At 35.8% G+C, this 20,968-nt stretch overlaps 1 protein-coding gene across 1 annotated transcript in view; it reads left to right on the plus strand.

Annotated features, from left to right (window-relative positions):
- LOC140135529 (splicing factor, suppressor of white-apricot homolog) overlaps positions 1-20,968 on the plus strand; it is a 41,497-nt gene that overhangs the window by 9,217 nt on the left and 11,312 nt on the right. Inside the window, exons 3-5 of the mRNA XM_072157066.1 lie at positions 5,846-5,974; positions 8,938-9,068; positions 10,467-10,698. Coding sequence (XP_072013167.1) covers positions 5,846-5,974; positions 8,938-9,068; positions 10,467-10,698 — 492 coding nt within the window. The remainder of the gene's footprint in view (positions 1-5,845; positions 5,975-8,937; positions 9,069-10,466; positions 10,699-20,968) is intronic.

The following is a 20,968-nucleotide window of genomic DNA, read 5'->3' on the forward strand; positions in this document are numbered from 1 at the left end:
ATTTTGGAGAGAACTGAGCAGGGGGAGGGGGGAGGAAGTCACATTACTTAAGGGGGCCTACAGATGTATTGCTCCATTACCCACAGACGGAATTAAGTCTATGTTAGGCAGTGTTTACAAGCACTCACACACTCACCCCTACACACAGCTCATCCAGGTTGTACCATAGTACACAACCATATCAAATAGCCAATCATTTGCATGCAATCCATGCATGCATCAAGGCTATGTCTGTTGCTATTAAAATTAAAATTTATGATGAGACATTTACCTCATTTGTTTCATATGATAAGGGAACCATTATTATAGCAATTGCCTTATGTCATCCAACATGTGTTCAGACACAATGAAGAAGAAGCTATCATGCATTAATATTTATTTAACAATTATACAATTTGATAAAGTCATATCGTTTGACAATAACAAAGCCGTTGAACTTCAGACGGACACTACATGTAGTACGGGGTGGAATGTGTATCATGCTGTATACAATACGCAGGGGAGCATATAGCAGTAATAAGACTAATAGTGTCATATTGTAATATTTTCCTCAAGGTTATTTAAAGCAGGTTCAACCTGATTTGTATGACTTGGATGTCGACGAAGATGTACCCCAAGTATTTGTGGAAACTACTTGGCTTTCTGAAATTAGATATTGTTTTGGGGCCCTGCATTACTATCCATTGAAAAAGACTTAACATTTGCTCGTAGTGCTCATTGGCATTTTAGAATTGTATGTTGCTAGTAAATGCTACACAGGTTGCATGATCAAATTTGAAGAAATTATTTTGATATTTGGAAAAAGCTTATTTCCACACAGAACAGCCCTAAACATGTGTAATAATTTGTGTGATACTGATAATAAAATGTAGCGAATCTAGTCTTTATATACAATGTAATTTTGTGAAGCTTTAAGGTGGTACTACACACCCTGATCAATTTTGTGACTAATTTTGCATTTTTCTCAAAAAATAACTACACACTGGTAACAAAAGTTATACATGTATTAAAGGGGCAAGGAATCCAATTACTTCACTGAAATTTCAGTGATTCAAGACAAGTGGTTCATTATATGTTTGAAAATGAGGTACATTCTAGCGGTACCTCTTTTCTTATCATAAATGATGTACCGCTTGTCTTAAGTCACTGAAATTCCAGTGTAGTAACTGGATAAATAACTTGTGTTACCAGTGTGTTATTATTTTTTGAGATAAATGCAAATATAGTCACTAATTTATTTGTAGTACCACCTTAAGGGATGTGACCCGATTGACAACCTCATCTTCCATTTTGTTCTCACAAAGAAGAAAGCTCATATTTTTCTCCATACCTCAGTAAAATCTAACACCTGAGATATGTTTTGTTCAGATGGTGTGAACAAATACCACACCCGGAAGTATGTACTGTCATATGAGGCACTGTTCTACACATTTTTGCTTCTCATGTCAAAACCGCTGGAGTAATATTATATAATCCAAAATTTGGCAATGTATCTTTTAATGGTAGGCCTCAATGTAAGATGGAAAACAACGTGAACAAATTGAGCAACTCCCCTTTAGGGACGCACCATTTGATTTTTTTTTGGCCGCCGAAGGAGGCATGTTTTTTTATTTTTTAATTTCATGCATTTATACACAGTTAGGTGGGGGAAGGTTTTTTTAGTGTTGGTAGGAAAGTTTTTTTGCTCATGTAGTGGGTGAAGTATTTTTTTTTGAAAAACTTCCTACCCCCACCCTGAGAATCTAATGGTGCGTCCCTTAGCGGATGTTCACTTTCATGGAATGACCTTGACTTTGCTCTCCATTTACATTTTAATGTAGCATCTGTCAGATGTCTGCTGTTGATTGTCATTCCTGCTGTTTTTGGTTAATTAATTAAAATTAATTAGAATTGCTTTTTTGTATTCACAATTTTAATAAGTCACTTCTTTTGTACAAAAAACATATCGTCATTAGGATCACGTAGAATCCCGGGGGGGGGGGGGTACTCAAGTTTGGTTTTGGTAGGGACGTGCCGCTGAGATTTTGGAAGAAGACCCATAAATATATCAATTTTTCAAGAAATTTGGACCCATTGATATACCAAAAGTCAAAATTTTCGGCCGAATTTACCCAAAAGTGTCTTAGTTTTTACAAATTTTCCCAAAATTTTGGCTAGATTAAGGAAAAATTGGGCTGTTTTCCGAAAATAGGCTTTGAAAAAGGGGTCATTGATATACCAGAAGGCTGAAAATGCTACCCATGTTTGCGGCACGTCCCCCGTATGGTCATTTGTACTGAGTACCCCCCCAGGATTAGAATCATATTGTCCTTTTTGATAACAAATGATGAGTGAGCTTTACTAAATTGTCCAATGTCCATGCACAGTATGCAATATGCGTAATATTATGCACAATAGAGGTGCTGCAGACCCCCCGGGCTGCAGACCTCAAGGAACCAAGGATGGTGTCTGTTTGTAGGTAAGTCCACTGTTTAAATGTGTGTACTGATTTGCAGGCAAGCACCATCGCAAACACACGCCCCCACTCACCCACACACTCCCATGACAAGACTGGCAAATGAAAACGAGGAGACCTGAAACTTTATGCCCAACTGTGCATCCGCTGTCCAACCGAAATTGGATTTTTATGCTGGCGAATAAGACATGAGCTATAAATTAATGCAATTTTTACATTGTATTATGAAATTATGTTGATGGCGGAAAAGGAACATAGGACGTCCACGGTTGGTGTGTTAACTTAAGGTCATACAGTATCAAACAAAAAACAAGGAGAGTTGGCAAGACCAGAAGCAACCATTACCCCTGTAAAATATAGAATATCTTTGTTACTTGGGCCTTGCAGGGTCCAAGCCAATACCCCACAAATGAGCTCTCCATTCTAAGTATAGTGTATGAACAATAACAATAATACACTCTGCATCGTGTGGTCTGTCATAGGGATCAAATAAGCCCTGAAGTAAAACATGTACATCAAAATGTGCAATGTGTTAAAAGAAAAATGTGAAAAAGGTGAGGGGGCCCAGGAAGGGGGCATGGTAGCCCATGCTTCGCTCTCGATATGGTCCATTGTCACGATAGAAATATGCCCCCATAAAAAGGCTGTATGTTTGTGTATTGTTCTGGGTGCCAATTGTCACTCATACATGGGTGCGGTACCTGTACTATAGATTTGAAGCACTGGCAACACATGACAGTGAATCTTGAGTCTCCTGATGATGATGCCTGGTTGGAATGGATAAATTGCCAAGGCAGCTCAGTCTGCATCCCTGGTTAAATTTATCCATTCCAAAAATCAACCTTGAATTTAGGAATCTACCATACAGACATTGCAAAGTCAATTTATTCAAAAGATGAGGATACAGTTGAATGAGTCTGATGAGCAGGAAAAGCACCGTGGAAATGAATTGGAGTGTGATGAATGCTGGTTTCATGATGGATAAAGGGATGATAGATATGTGTATTGATGTGATGTGAGGAGGAAATATAAATTATTGCCCTAATATAAATTGGATAATGAATATTAACTGTTTGTCATCTTGGAAGGTTTTTAATTTACCTAAATTAAAAAATGATCCTAAAATAGGTTTGAAATTTTGGACTGGTATAAATGATAAGAGAAATGTTACTGACTCTTATTTTTGAATTCAAGTCTGTTGCATATAAAATAGAGAATAGTTGTGTCTCACCAGTATAAACTATTCAATGCTTTTTGTTAACAAATCTGTGCCTGCACTTCACCTTGAACCCCACCTTTACATAATCACACCCACTCACTCACCCCTCAGGCATACACAGCTGATGCAGTCTCGATCAAGTTCAACAGCCTTTTTGCGGTTTTCAGCCTTACTCAACATGGCCTTGGAATAGATAGGCTCATTTAATTCTAGCTCCCTCTACATGTAGAGCTCAAAACAGTCTCAGCAGCCTCTGTGTGTATGATGCGCCCTTTTTGCAAAACTTGCATAAGTTCAGACTTAAAGGTGCTTGACCTGATCGAGAGCTTCGTTCCCCATTTTTCTTCATTGAAACTGCATGAGATTTGGTTATCTTAAGGGGGTACTACACCCCTGGCCAATTTTGTGCCTATTTTTGCATTTTTCTCAAAAATTATAGCGCATTGGTGACAGGTAAGATATGTATATTATAGGGGCAAAGACTACAACTACTGCACTGAAAATGCAGCAACTCAAAGCAAGTAGTTATTGATTTATTGATCAAATAGTGGTTTTCCCTCATTTTTGACTGTAACTCCACAACTGTTGTCTGTGCTGAAATAAAATTTTCAGTGCAGTAGTTGTAGTCCTTGCCCCTATAATATATATATATCTTACTTGTCATCAATGCGCTAAAATATTTGAGAAAAATACAAAAATAGGCACAAAATTGGGCAGGGGTGTAGTACCCCCTTAAGAAAGCTCATACATAATTTGTATTTTGCTCATTACCCCAGTGAAATTTACGTATGAGATATTTTTCTTAAACGGTGTGAACAAAAACGTAGGGATTTGTTGCAATACCCCGATACTATACACATTTTGCTTCTCATATCAAAACCACTGGAGCAATACAACTCAAAATTTTGAAACATTTTTTTAATGGAAGGCCTCAATCTAAGTAAAAAGTAACAGAACATGAAAAATAGGACCACGCCTCTTTTAGATACATGTACACAAATATTTTTTCACCAATGTTGTGTTGAACGAAGTATAGCTTAGTTAAATGCAACCTATGTACACATAACTTTAATGCAAGTGGATATACTAAATCTAACAGCATTGCATTTAGAGTTCAGTCAAATTTTGTGTGTAAAGTTCAGGCTGGCATTTTTAAGCAAGTGAAAGCATGATGGTCACATTCACATGCATCATGTGTAGACATTTATACAGGAAAGCAGGAAGAACTGTATGTTATGTTAGACTAATGTAGCAGAAAAGGGCTGCTAGTAAGAATTTATATAAAGCTGAATTTTTACTGAGACATGAAATATAAAATATTAAAATTATAAACTGTTTATTTGTTTGTTTATAAACAACAGACCTACATTGTGTGTACACTGCATTTCTGCATAGTTTGGGCATATTGATTATTATCATTTTTGTCACTACAAAAAAATTAGGTTATTCCATGCAATAAACTGTGCATGTATGCAATACAACATCACTCATGGCAGAGTCATCCTCATTTAAATGAAATTCTGTCCGCTATAATCAATTGCAGTAAACCTTTGACGGCGTGTATTTAAAGCATACATCGCGTATTTACTGCGTTGGACGCACTTGTCTCTGATTGGCTGCTGAGGCGATCTACTGTTGCTGAGTGGAAATTTATGAATGAACTGTGCGCTGTACGCGCATTGTTTTACTGCAAAATAGTATAGGAGGCCTTTATGGGGTAGTTCTCATGATAATACAAGAAAACAGGAGATACATAATGTAGGTAAGAAGGGTTGTGGAATTGAACTGGAGACCTGTCCTCCTTCTGGCACCTTAGAAAGTACATGGCTGTCATTTCAATAGTTATACCATTCCGATTGGTTTATTGCATACAGTCAAAACTAAGTGAAATAAATTTCAATCCTTATTTTTTATTTTAAAATAAAACCAACACAGGCACACCCTACACATACTCTGTCACACACAAAAAAAGTGGAATTCCATGATTCACACTGTTTCAGTTGCAAGCACTGCTAATTTGATTCGTTTTATTAAATCGGGTGTACGTATAACCTCTGTCGGTTTGAGCTGCATCACATGAATAATTCATTAACATTTATGAATTCCAATGACGCTAAATGATTCTGTGCTCTTTAATTTGATACGATGTTCTATTTTATTTTCTATTACAGAAGAGGAACTGAAGAGGCTAAATGAGGCCATAGCATCAGATGAGGGGTACAATGCAGTAGGGTTTAACTATACTGGACGTGGTGGTAATGATGAGTATGATCCTATGAACCCTACAGAAGATGAAACAGGTATAGTATGAGTATAACATACATGTATGTGACACGGTCTGGTCCATGGAGGCCAAAGGCGGCAAATTTGAAATTGAGATAAAAGTGACAATATGTAGTAAAAAATAATAAAATACATAAGAAAATTGACATCACAAAACTTATGCTAGACCTTTGGTGTTTTCAGTATATGATAGCCTATTGTTTGTATAAGGTAATAATTATAGTAACTCAATTTTCAAAAATGCCTCCTTTGGCCTCCATGGACCAGATCGTGTCACATATGAGAGGCTAAATATATACTTTCTTTCATACTGGACTTGGTGGTAATGATGATTATGATCCTATGAACCCTGCAGAAGATGAAACAGGTAGATTATGAGTAACATAATGAAAGGCTAAATATATACTTTTTTAATACTGGACCTAATGGCAATGATGAGTATGATCCTGTGAAGCATACAGAATATGGAACAGGTAAAGTACAGTGTATGAGTAACAGGGCGGTGTAGGCTGTTATCATGGAGTATGTGATACAATTTTTGTAAGGCTCCATAAATTAATTTTTTGGTTGTCGTCCAAAGGATTTTCATAAATTGGCATCACTAAAGTTTGTTCGGGTTATATTTAAGGCGGAAATTATTCGACTTTTTTACTGCGCGTGTCAATAAAGTTCCAACTCACGCTCGCGTAAATTCACATAAGGGTGTGCCAGTCACGCATTACGCAACGCACAACTAGCATAAGCATTGTGCCCAACTGAGTGCATGGCATTCTATATCAATACACGGTGTTATAATTCTTATTTTTTCCGCCTTATACAAATAAGCCGAACAAACTTTAGTAGTAGTTGTAATCTTTTTTCAATGCTTTCTTGGAAAATAATGAAGGGTTTCTTATTTGGTCATGAGAGGTACATTGTAGAATACGGTATTGCAAAAAGTGATTCATGTTGTATAGTTAACTTTTTTATCATGATTTGCTATAGCTTTAAAAGCAAAAGTTATATACTTGAAAATTGAAATTTAAGAACAAAATGTGGACCAACTCTAGAAGACGATGTGGGCGGGGGACAAGGAGAAATATAAAGATACAACCAGAACACAAAAATAGTCTTCATGGGCTGGTGTTCTTTTTATTCCAAACAATTAATCATCACTCTCAAGGATGATAATGGCAAACCAATGAAATACTGATTGCTGAAGTCTGACAGTATAGAAAGTTCCCATAGAACAGTGTGTCTTCACAATATTGAGAGGCTAAAAGGGTTAGAGTGCAAGCTGGCCATACCTGCAAAAGCTGCCATGTAGACATTTGGACATTTCTACATTGTATATTATATAAACATTACAGCTGTCAGCTATTGCAGACAGACAGGCCTTCTGGCACTTAATAAACACTTTGATATAGGGAACTCCAATTCTAATCTGAAAGGATGGAGATTCTTTAAATGGGCTATTCCAGTTGAAATCCATATACCCCTTATTATACCCCTAAATCTTCCACACAGGGAGTGTGAACTTCAAATGGGATTTCCTGAATGGGTCATTCCATTTGAAATCTACACTCCCTGTGTAGAAGATTAAGGACATGTCTTCCATAAGGGGATGTGTGGATTTCAAATGGAATGGTCCAATTTAAGACTTCCAAAATGTAGATCAGTTTGGGCAAACTTGGTCTAGTTTTATGGATGGTTGTTCTTTGAGGTGTTTAACAAGTGGAAATTTACAATTTTCCATTAGCATCTTCACTATCTTGACCATCTTCATGGTTGAAAAAGGTACAGGCAATTTACAGGTCATTATTGTGTAATCATAATTATAGTAAATTAGAACTTGAATAATTTACCAAAAATTACACTGACTTAATTACATGAATTAGGTTTGAAAACAAAAGTCAACCATATTGATCGAAATTGACCAATTTAACCAAAATTGACTCTAAAAGTAATAGTCAAAAGTGATGTGATTGTGCTTAATTTTAACAAGTTTTTAAAAATCTGGTTCAGAAAGAAGTGATTCCTGTACCCCAAAGCCTTGCTTTCACAGATTTGGTGTTTTTTTGAGTTCATAGTACTGCAGCTGCAGTAGTGTAATTGAGCTACAACCTTCTGCTACAGATTAGTAACACTGACAATCATTAACCTACATGTTATGTAGGTAATATTATGCTGACCAATAATAATATCAAATTAGTCTATTCAGTCAATGTTGATTTATTGCATGAGGATGTGTTACGGCTCATTTATTTCATAAGCCACTCTTGTCAGCCAATATTTTGATTTGTTCAAAACACGAAATAGTAGAAGTCTGTCAAGCCTCGTTTTCCTGGTTGAAAATACATTGACATTGCTGATCGACCCTAATGCAAAGGTCTCTACAAAGGTTCATGCACTGAGCCTAATAATGAGCTACCATGCAATTTCTGACAGTTACCCGATTATTATGTTGACCAATAATAAGTGAATTAACCTGTTCATGCATTCAGCCTTGATTGTTGAAACTAATTTGTTGCATGGCTCATTAAACTCTTGTGATGCAATGTCTCGTTCTGCTCAAAACACAAAATGGTTCAATACATTGACAATGCCGACATTTACTCAACCTCTATGTAGTGTTATTTCTCAGAATATGGACATTTGTCTTCAGAAAACCCTTAATATTATAATTAGAGCATGATTTCATAACAAAATTTTGTTTCTACAATTTGATTCTGTTTTTTTGGGACATATCACCAACCAACCAGTGTTTTGATGGCCATATGGATATAGATTTTCAATCTGATAAATATCTGTTTATTTACTGTTAGATAATAGAAACAGTTTGGGTTGACATCCTTTGTCTGGGTCAATGCTCTTTTTGTCTGTTGCATGAACTGAAATGGAGCTCGAACAAATTTTTAATATATTCTAATCTTTTTATGAAGTTTATTTCCAAGTGTGTTATAATTGTGGTAATAACCAGTCCTCTTTTTTTTTGCTCCAGAAACGAGAGAAGAAAACATTCCACCATCACCAACAGCTCAGAATGAGGCTGAGAGAGCAGCTACACCTGAACCGGATGAAGAACCTTTTATCGCTCCTGAAGAATTAAGTGTACCAAAGGGAATTGAACCGGTAGGTATGGTAGTGAGAATAAGCAAGTTTGATAATTCAGAACAGAATGCATGGTGGGTAAAAAGCTAAAAAGTATCAGATGCGACAAGGGATGCAATAAATACCTGGCACTTGTGATGCAACTTTGCCGTAGGATTCAAAGCGCAAAACGCGCAAGACATACCAAGGGAAGAGCCTATGCATCATGGTTGACCGTGTCAAAACATACTAGTACCAAAAAGGGCATAATATGTTAGCCAATTCAAATACACAATACAAGAGAAAAAAGCAAATAATTGAGTTTTAACAAGTGACTTAAAAACACTTGAAGCACACCTCAGTCATCCCGTAGATGTCCGTGGGAATGAACTTTGACTGATTGGAAATTCCTGTAATTTTCCTTTTCATTTACAACACTGGCACTTCAAAGGGAAAGTTAAAACCATCTTGGTTTGTTGTGCCCCAACAATTGGCAAATAAAAAAAAAGGTTTAAGAAAATGCAAAGTTTGTTGCCACTGAAATTCTGTTCATGTCTGGCCATGACATCCCGCCAGATATTACCCACAATGAATTACTGAACTCGCTTAGGCTCATATTATTCCACACTGAAGAATTTCTTCAGTAACTTATTACATATCATTATCTTGTATGTTCCAATCTGCTGGGACACAGTTCTTTTTAAACCTCAATATGCATAGGGGAATGACCTTTGTATTGGGTACACAAACTCATTCCCTATAACTTGAGAACAAATTTTAGATCTACTTCCTCAAAATGGAGGTTATGAAACTCTGCCACAGGATGAGATCATTGATAGTAAGATTTGATCATAAGCGATTAAGAAGATTTCTATTCAAGGTCATCCAACAAGGAAATAATTTAGTGACCTTATGTGTCCGTTCCATCCACACATTTGAGGCAAAGTAGTTCATGATGTGTCCAGTATTCAGAAAGTTTGTTGTACTTTTGCCCGAATGGCTTCTTCAATTACTTCCTGTACATGTAGGTAGCAACTGGGGGAAGTCCTAACCTGATGTAAACAGGCACGCCAATTATGGAGTGACACTAATTGCATGACATTCTATGCAGTTTTCCAAACTGTAATGGACACAAATTGCAGATATTTTGTGCTGTTTTCAAACTTTGTTTTAGCATACCTACATTGTCAAGTAAAGACAATGTTCAGATTGAGCTTGCACATAAAAAATAGATCCTCCTAAAAAAGAGGTCCAAGGAGGTTATTTTCACTGGGGTTTATAAATTTTAGATACAAAATGTCCATTGATACTGCATCAACGCTGATGACACATTATTGCTGAGGTCTTTCAGTCGGAAGATGAAATGTCTAAAACATGTTTTAATTATTGGACTCGTAAAACAAAATTTACCAAATGTTTGTCCATTGATTTTTCTTTCAGCCTGCAACTTTGAAGACCCATCTTATCATGGAGAAGACTGCCATGTTTGTTGCTAACCAAGGAACTCAAATGGAGATCATAGTGAAAGCCAAGCAGGCCAACAACCCACAGTTCTCCTTCCTCCATTTTGAGCATTATTTGAATCCGTACTACAAGCATCTAGTGAAGATGATCAAATCAAAGAGATACAGACCAAAACCACTCTCACAGTTGGACCAGAATAATGGCAGAGGTAAATTTTGGGTTCTGTTTTTCTGTTTTTAAGTTGTGTTGCAGGCAAGACAGTCAGAAGGTGGTGCTACTCATCTCCAGGAGACGCAAGACAATACAGGGACTGCCATTTGAGGAGAGCGAGAGCAATCGCTCTCTACTGCTCTCCTTAAATCTGAAATAGGAGAGTGATTTTTAGCTCTCCTTAGTTGATCATTCTCTCCTTACATTCTATTGTAAATGCTCTAAACCGCTCTCCTTGAATCAGCCCTCGAATTAACCCACCGCACCGACGGCATATTGCCGTGGGTGCCCACCCCCATTGCCGCAATGCCCTCAAAATATGTCTTTTACCGACGGCAGTCACTTGCCGTGCCCCTAAATGAAGTTGCCGTGGGTGCCCTAGCCGGCCAGCCCTGCCCCTTCATTATAAAATCATTAACAAGTACTGGTTAAATCCCAGCAAAATTGTGGAAAATTAAATGGAAAATCTTGAACACGATCGCTATTTTGAGCATCGTAACCCAGCTATCAATCACAGTATACACAATAGTTTGTTGTGAATTAATATTCATTACCCCTACGTAAGCTTACATATTCAGCCAATCACATCGGCTTTTATACAAAATGTACATTATCTGGTTGCTAGAAATCTGACTTCATTTTCTCGATTGGTCAGAGAAATACCTTCAACGTACTATCGACCAATCAGAAACACCGTTAAGTAACTAAGCTTCCTCGACCTCGTGTCGTAAACAAAATCTGAGTGCTGGGCAAATCAATTCTCTCGATTATCAAACATTGACTTCCCATTGTAAACCGATGGCGATACCCTTCCGGTATCGTCTTATCTTGTACATGTGAGCCCATCTCTAGATATGTTTTGCACGAAATTGTTTTTATCCCGGCGAATTTGATCAATATTATTACCAAAGTTACAGCTGTTTCATCGCTGTTTCCAGGCAGTTTTGCAGTTCAGAACTAGGGATCGCAAAATTTAAGTAAATTAAACTGTTGATTTTTGATTGTTTTGTATTATAAAGTAGGTTTAATTTTAAGCAATCAGGTTAGTTTTAGTGTAAAGTTGAGAGTCGAATTTTACTTTGGTGTCGAATTCAGCTGACGGTAATGCATCTATTCGCTTTTGAAAAATTGCCTTGGTGCCCTTCTCAAATTTTCAACAGTTGCCTTGATGCCCTTTTGAAATATTACAAATTGCCGTGCTGCCTCGCCTTTTCAGTGAAAATCCACGGCAATTATCAACTTGCCCTAAAAAAGTTGCCGTGCCCCTTCAGATCCTTAATTCGAGGGCTGCCTTGAATGCTCCAGAAGAACTATTTAATGATCTCCTGCAAATTCCAAAAGACAGTCCCTGACAATACCACCGATAATGTAATGGAAACTGGTGCATGCAGGTGTCATATTGAGGGAACTAGATGTCTCAAAACAAGAAAGTTAATTTTTAAATCCATGGTGAATGGCTGCTGCTCAGCAAACACAAAAATGTTTTTAAATATATTTTTTTTGGGGGAAGGGACATTTTAGTAACATTAAATGTTGGTTCATGAAAATGATTTAAAACAACCAACATTTTAAAAATTTGTCGAAATGTTATTTTAAATATTTTTCTTGCAAACATTATTTGTCAACTTTATAAATAATGTTATTGTTATGTTAGGATGTTTTGTAGAAATTTTTAAAAGGGTGTTTAAAATGTTATTCAAATGTTTTGTACCCTTTATATAATCAACATTTAAACGTTTTCTGGCAACCTTTCTAACCTTTTGCGAATGGTTTTGAAAACGTTTTGTGTTTGCTAGGTAATTCAAAAGTACCGCATAAACTGATGATATTAGTTCCATATCTCTAGGAGATGATTAACACTTTGCCTTTCAAGTGTGTCAGTACACAGAGAAGTTAGTATCACATATGGCATACAATTCAAAGGATTGTTTCTTAAAAAAAAATTTTTTTGAATTGCATAAACTTTTTGTGTTCTGCATTACAACATGTTTGATATAGTATCTGATGTGTCAAACTCATTCAATGCAAACAGGCTTCAGGTGTTTGGTTTTGTTGCTAGGACACAAGGAAGCACAATACACAAAATTGGAGCTACAAGCTGTATACAGTGTCCCAAAAAAGTTGTCTAACTGGCCCATAATATTGAAAAATATGTAACAAAATTATTTAGGATTTTTTTACTCCTCTACTGCTTGCTTACAATCAAGGTAACTGTAATTAATAAAAAAGAAATGAAAACCAAACTTAGATGGGTCCGTGCCTCTGTAACTCTGATAACTTTAGGGCCATTTATGATACTGATGTGCATGTATCTATAAAAATCAGTGGAAAATACCCATTTTGCAATTTTGCGGTTGAGTGATCACTGATAGCTCAAATGTTGGTTTGGTTATCCCATTAGATTTGCTTTATGTAAGAGTACTGAACCAATTAAATAGTTCAGAGCACAGATCCAGGAATGTGTTCAGTTATAATATGGTATTATCAAATCACAGAATTTGTTGGATTTCTCAATTTTGCAAAAAAAATTTGCACAGCATGCCCTTCAGTGCTTATTATAAAAGAAATTTAAACAAGATGTGTCTTGATCAAGGGAAATAAGTTGTACAAATGTTATTCAGACAGAAGTTAGAAATAGCATGGTGGTCTGGCTTGGATTCCATCCACTCGCTGAGAAAATCGCCCTTACTTCTTATAAATGAATTTTGAAGGAACTATTCGATTCGGGCAAATTTATTAACTGTGTAGACATTGAAAATTAATGAAAATCAACACAGATTCATGAGAGCGATTGTGATATAAAATAAATCACCACATTTTGGTACTCATCCACTGCTTGCTTGAAAGAATCTAAGGTAAAAAGAAGAAGAAAGAAACCTAATTGAGTGTGTACCTCTTTAACTCTTGACAACTACATGTATAGGGCCATTTATGATACCAATGTAGATCAAAATAATTGGGAAAATACCCAATTTGTAATATTTTTGTGGTTGAGTGATTACCAATAGTACCGTACTTTTCAAGTGAAATATTTCAAGGTTATGTGGTGTTAATAATTTTTTTTGATTTTAGAATTTTTCCAATTGGATTTTGGCTTTATTTGCACACAGTGGCTTTTGTAAAAAAAAAGAGGAAATGTGGGGGGGGGGATTAATTGGCTTATTTCCCCACGACAAATGTGCATCGCAAAACGAACGTATGGCAGCTTTGAGACACATTATTTTTTTCGCCTATTTTAAACCGACTTATTTGGGGATATTGAACTTGATATGCTTGATTACATCACATGTATTTGCTGTAAAGTTCCTGATTCAATTTTTCTTGCAGGACAGACATCACGCTTGGTTTGTTCACAATCTAATCAGTCAAGGGTTTAGGCATTGGGATTATATAAATCATCACATATTTTTCCAGATCAAAAAAAAGTCAGTAATTTTCCATAGCATGGAAGCATCTGATTGTAATATGTTACCTGTGGCCTTACAAGATTACATCAGGTGATCATGGTGATACCAGGCATAGGGGCTGGCCAAGGCTACGGGCTTTATATATGCGTCATCCAGGTGTATCTATCCAGCACCTTCCTAGACATAAACACCTGGTAGTATAGATGATAACATTTAAAAACGGGATGTTTCTAAGTTTGTTGACTTCCTCTCGTCGATGTAGTTGTTTGTTTACTATCGTGGGAAACAAGTGTAAGAGCACGTTCTTGTTTTTGCACTATAGTGGCGTGACTGGAGGCGGGAATGGGGATGGGCCAGATGGCGGTAGTCAGATGTTACTGGAATCCGTGCATGCTAAAATTATATTCATATGCTTCAATGCTATGGAAAAGGTTTTGTGATCTGGAAAAATATGTGATGATTTATAATCCCAGCGTACTAACCAGTCCTGAACGCTTCAAGACCCTCTTTGCTAAAAAATAACTATAGGGCCTATACCCCAAATATACAGGGAGTTTTATATGTTCCATTTTTGGCATGTCTTGAATATGGCACTTGCCCAGAGGCAATTGAAAGTTGTAAGAGAGCAGAGTGGTATTAGAATTAAGGTCTTTGACTTTGGTGCAAGAGGTCCTCCTCTTCCCCCTGGTTCAGACATGGTGGAGGCAAATATCAAAAGAATTCTTATCCGCTCTTTTCATAAGTGCATTGAATTGATAAACAAGCAGACTGTTATGGAGGGATCAAGATTCTATCCGCCTGATTTGCATTGGATTCCTTGCTATCATCTCTGCTATCAGAGACTATTTAAGGTCTACATGTACATCATTACTCTACCATGGACACGCTCCTCAGTAATAACATTGCAATTAGGAATGTCAATTGCCAAGGGTTCAGTTAGTGTATAGATTACACAGATTCAGAGCTTTAGGCTACAATAATTACGGCCGTCAATCGTAAATGTCAAACATTGCTACATTGCTTCATCATTGAAACTCTACCAATATCAGTTTCAATATAGTCATCCTCCGTAGGAAAAAATGCTGCATGGCTGTTTTGGCTTCAGTTGAACGATCTTTATCAGCAAAGTTAACAATAGCAATCAAACTTCACTTGTTGCATTGCTTTCTTTAAAGGCTTGTTCATTCACTTGAATGAAAGTGCAGCATCAGTAATTTGGATGAGAATAAGATTTTCTAGTATAGGTAGATGTGAACTTCTTATACATGTTCACGTTTACAACCTTCTTCAACTCATTTACATAATTTTGGATACCATGATCGTATATTGATTTCTTGAACCTTCTAATTAGCATACTTTTGAATATCTCCATATTTGGTTTTACCTAATTAATTATTAATACCTTTGTTCATTGCATGGTAACGTCATTAGAGCTTGTCACTTTCTCAATATGAAACATGCCATTTTTATTTTCTCAGATGACTTGACCTTCAGAGGTCAATAGACTTGCTTACCAGTCATTTTTGTTGTCCTAACTACAGTTCATAGTTCGTACATTGAAATGTGAACTTTGACATACGTGACAGTGCGAAAATTCTTGCCATACATTTTTTGGTGTATTAATATTCATGCTTCAGTCGGGCTGGTTGCATTTGTGGCCATGCATCAGTGTACATATCACCATTTGCAGTTGTTATAATTCTCTGGATGGGATTTGAATGTTTTGTTCCATGTTTCTTGAGCTTTTTATAAGCACAATCACCAATGCACACCCAATCTATAATCTAATGTAATGTAATCTAATCTAATTAGCATATCCAACAATTTTAAAGATGTCGGCACGTAGGTCAAATGAAAAGAGGTTATACAAAGTCCCTATCCATTTATAACAGCTCTTTGACCATGATCGTTGTAAAGTGAAATTCAACCTCAATAGTTAATTCTGCCTGGGTAACCCAACCTCATCACCAGATGGGAAGGACTAAGCAGATTATGTAGGCCGAGTTCGGACTTGGAATATCACACCGGTACATCCGAGATGAGACATGATATATCTGAGGCAAGACGCTACATATGAGATGATGAGAGCTGATGTCGAGACATTTGGACGAGAGTGCATTGACCTTTGAGTGAATTATGCTGCTAATGTTTATCATGGGATACAGGGAATGTGTATACATCGTTGTCATACACCACCTGTGCCAACACTAGGATCCCAATCATTTGTCAGTACATATTAAACTCAATATGTCAGTACAGTCATAGAATGTCCTTCGAAGGTTTTGGGTACAAAAACTCATACCCGTCAACTTGAGGTCAAATGTTGCGATATGATTAGTGAATGGAAGTTTTTTGACTACTAGTATGTCACTGGCAGTGAGATCATTGTGTTGCATAATGCTGAAGGAGGATGGAAGGAAAAAGTCAATTTTTGGCGCTGCTTTTATTTGTGCACATTTCAGAACATATTGTTGAATCTTATCTGCACATTTCAGAACATATCGTTGAATCTTATCTACACATGACTGAAGAGTATGTGCATATGCGTGGAAATATTTGAAATATATTGAATTAAGAATGAACAAACCTGTTCAATTTGATGCGGACTATATACCTAGACACAAACATTAGCATACACATATATTGTGGTGGGAAGTAATTGTGTGTTATTAGGATATCAAATGATGGATAGTATCTCTGTCCAGGGTTTATATTACAGTGGGTTAACCGCTCATGGAACTTTCCATTAGGTATAGGATGCTTATTACTTGGTTATTACTCTGTTCAGGTATACAAATTTTGATTGATTAGGGTTTAAGGCACTAACATAATTTGTTGATTTTCCTCAAAGGAACATTTTGTGATCCACAGCCCCTACTTTTCTCAAAAAAAGTTGAGAATTTTATATTGGAAACCTCTGGCTGCTCATGTACAAACAATTTCTTGCAGATTAATTCGTTTAGCAAAGATATCGACAAATTTGAATTACGTTCTGGTATACCAGAACATAATTCAACACAGTGGCCTATGGAGCAGTTTAATACACATAATCATGCATAACAATTGGAATCAACTGAAATTGTGGGAATAAGCTTTTTTAGTGGATATCTACTGAAAAATCATAACAAGAGGATGCTAGGATCATGATATACTCCTTTAATTTTGGTTGTCACAAATAAATAAAATCATAATTTATATCTGTAATTCTGTATTCTTGGTGAAGATAGCAAGGAAGTATTATAGTAATAAAAACTGTTAAAACTGTTCAATAATAATGTACAACATCCAAAATTTAGATTAAAAAGAAAATTTTGATTTCTGTCAAAAATTCAATTAACCTCTGGGATAAAAAATTAAAATGGCTGTTTTTAACTTTGTACAGCTAAAAATAATAGTCTAAAATGCTATGTTAAAATCAAAACGCAGTCAATGAAAATTATGATTCTTGCATTTTGTAATGACACAAACAAACATTGCAATCTGTGTAATGAACCAAATGCTAACCCAGACAAATGGACGAATTAGGCTGATGAAGGCAACAAGCATTTCAAATGAAATATAGTGCTTCATGTTGCTGTCATTAGCAGTCTTGTTTGTATTTCTTACTGGTGATTAATCATGTAAATCACTATGGACCACAATGGCCTCATCCCAATAGCATAGTTCAATAACCTCAATTAAACAATCATAGTGAAAAATTTGACCTCAAGTTGCGGAGTATGAGTTTTTGTACCCAAATTTTCACAGGTCGTTCAATGAATGTACAGATGTATTGGGGTTACAGAATTATGCCCTTATAGATGAGCATGTTGTGGATCCCAGTGAATGATAAAAAGGACGGCAATATAAGCACAATGTTGGAAATGCACCTGCGTACGATATATTACAAGTTCCTATGTTGCACCATGAGAGCTTATGAGCTCAGTGTTTCATCCCCAATGGCAGAGTTCATTAAGATCCATTCAACATTGATAGCTCAAAAATTGACCTCAAGTTGTGGAGTATGAGTTTTTGTACCTAACACTTGAAAAGGTTATTCTATGAGTGTACAAGTGTATTGGGGTTCAAGAACTGTGTACTGATGGATGAGAATGTTTAGTGTTGGCCGGTTCCAACAGCTGTGTAACTTGGCTGTTACAGTATCGTGGCATCAGCCGATATGAATTATGTTATATTATTAGGGGGCTTATATAATCATTAAAATAAATCAAATCATGCTTTATAAAGAGCTTGTATGTATTTGTTAAAATATTATATAATTGAATTATTTGAGAGTGATACAAGAATGTATTTTACACAAGATAGAAAAATATTGCATGAGTCGAAGATGACTCGAAGATGAGTGCAAGTGGTCTCGAGTGCGATATTTTCTTGTATCACACAAAAATAAGGTATTTAATAATAATATTATTATTTTTATCAGACTAACTTGTGAAAAATGAATTAAATTTACCTGTTTGACCAACTCAAATGTGAGTATAAAGCTGATCAGCGAAATGTATATGCGTGCACACCGTACATCATCTGCGCATACATTTTAAAAATATTGTAGTCATCCGAGGACTTGGAGCAACATGCGGATTTATTGTAGCAGTCGGAAGGCTGGTATAAATACGGATGAATGTTATGTATGTATCATTAGTGATCAATTTCAATGTTGCTTTAATTAAAAATGTGTTAAGATCATCAAGGAGATCCAATTACTTTGAGTCATTTAATAGAATATCATAAATGTTGACTAGCTTCTATTTTGACCAGTCAAGTGTACCTTCTAGTGTTGATGGAATATTCCACTCAAGTATTATACTACGTTCAGTACTAAACAAGCAGATTTCAAAATATCTAGAATTGATAAACAAATTGGCATTGATGCAGTGAACTGTGCAATTCAGTTACAACAGGTATTGGGATGTGTCAGCAAAATACTAGCACTACAATCAGTACTAAACAGCTGATTTCTAAATATCTAGGATTGATCAAACATTGAAGCAGTGAACTGTGCAATTCAGTTGCAACAGGTGAAATACTGATGTGTCATCTCTGTTTATTCAGTAGATATTGGCCGGTGTTCTTATTTCGGTACTGAACGGAGTATAGTAACAGGCTGGTATGAAAATGAATGAATATTATACAAATATTGAATGTTTAAGAGTACAATGGTAAGAATATTTTTATGAGATGATATATGGACTGTTCCATTCAACAAGGCTTTGCCAAGTTGAATGAAACAGTTTATACATGTATTTTTCACCTCATGAAAATATTTTTTCCATTGAATGTATGTTTCTTTGATTGATATTTAACTTGTAGGCCTACACTGTATATAAATTTCTTTTCTTGCACTTAAGGGAAGGGGTATGAACGTTTGGACAGTATTTATTGTGGGACATTAGAGCACATCAGACATATCGAATTGCATTCTGAATACTGAAGAATGTCCTTCTGATATCAAATAATTTTGATTTTTGAAATTACAATGTAATACACATTTTATGGCAAATCATTAAAATTGATATTTTTGATATTTAACAGTACTTGAAGTAAACTTTATAAATCTGATTATTTATACTTAAAGTGTATGTAGGTGGGATGAAAAGCCGACGATCAATTGAAAATTTTGACCTTTCGTATTGAAGATATGGATTTTTTTCCCCAAAACACCAAAAAAAATAGGTCTGTTTGGGAAAAAAATCCATATCTTCAAAGGTCAAAATTTTCAATTGATCGTCGGCTTTTCCTCCCAGCTACATACACTTAAAGAATATATCATTAGATTTATAAAATTTATTTCGAGGACTGTTATATATCAAAAATTTGAAAAATATCAAATTTTAATAATTTGTCATAAAATTTGTATTATATCGTGAATTTCAAAAATGAAAATTATTTGATATCAGAAAGACATGCTTCATATTCAGAATGCAATTCGATACATCTGAGGTGCTCTCATGTCTCACAAAAAATACTGTCGAAACGCCATAAACGCTCATTCTAGATCCCTTAATTTCATAAATCATTGTAACACAAAATAAATTTAAATTAAAGATAGGCCTAATTATTTTAGAAGTAAACACTTGCACCTGTAATTTGTGTATCAAGGTGGTCACCGCATCACACAAAATTGAATGCTACACTTACTTTTATTAGTGTTGAGACATTAGCATGCAATGCTTCCACATGAATGCATTGAAGCTGAAGCCGTGGAGTGCACCAGCCTTTTTGCAGCTGATGCTAAATATACCCAAAATAATCAATTGTAATTTGTCAATCAAATGACAGGAATCTTTGTACAAGTTATACAATATGTATGTACGGAATAATGTCTGATTATAAAAGGTTGCTGTTATTCTTTTGTTTTAGCCATAAGATGTTTAGTTATGATTTTACAGTATTTAGTAAATTAGGGTACTTACAATGTAGGTGAAGAAAATTGACTGGTCTCTAAGGTTATGTACTATAATTTCTGTGAGAATTTAAATGCAGATTTGTTTCATACCATGCTTCTGAGGCATGAAGTTGGTCTAATGATGGCTTGGTGGGTACTCCATTCTTATTTCAAAACTTTCTCAATTTTTTTGGAAAATAGCCCAATTTTGCCTCAATCTAAATTTGACCAAAAATTTTGACTCCTGATATATTGATGGGTCCAAATTTCTTGAAAAATTAGTACAGTATATTGATGGGTCCACTTTCAAATTCTCAGCGACACACTCCTACCGAAACCAAACTTGAGTAGCCCCCCCCCACCCCCGATTGAAGGCAACACAGGGATCAAAGGAACATACACAAATTATGTAAGGCCCGACAATGTATTTCTTTGTTATTTTCCACTAATCCATTACGGGATCCATTGTCTTAGTT

The sequence above is a fragment of the Amphiura filiformis genome, chromosome 16, assembly GCF_039555335.1.
Source record: "Amphiura filiformis chromosome 16, Afil_fr2py, whole genome shotgun sequence".
Taxonomy (NCBI): Eukaryota; Metazoa; Echinodermata; class Ophiuroidea; order Amphilepidida; family Amphiuridae; genus Amphiura; species Amphiura filiformis.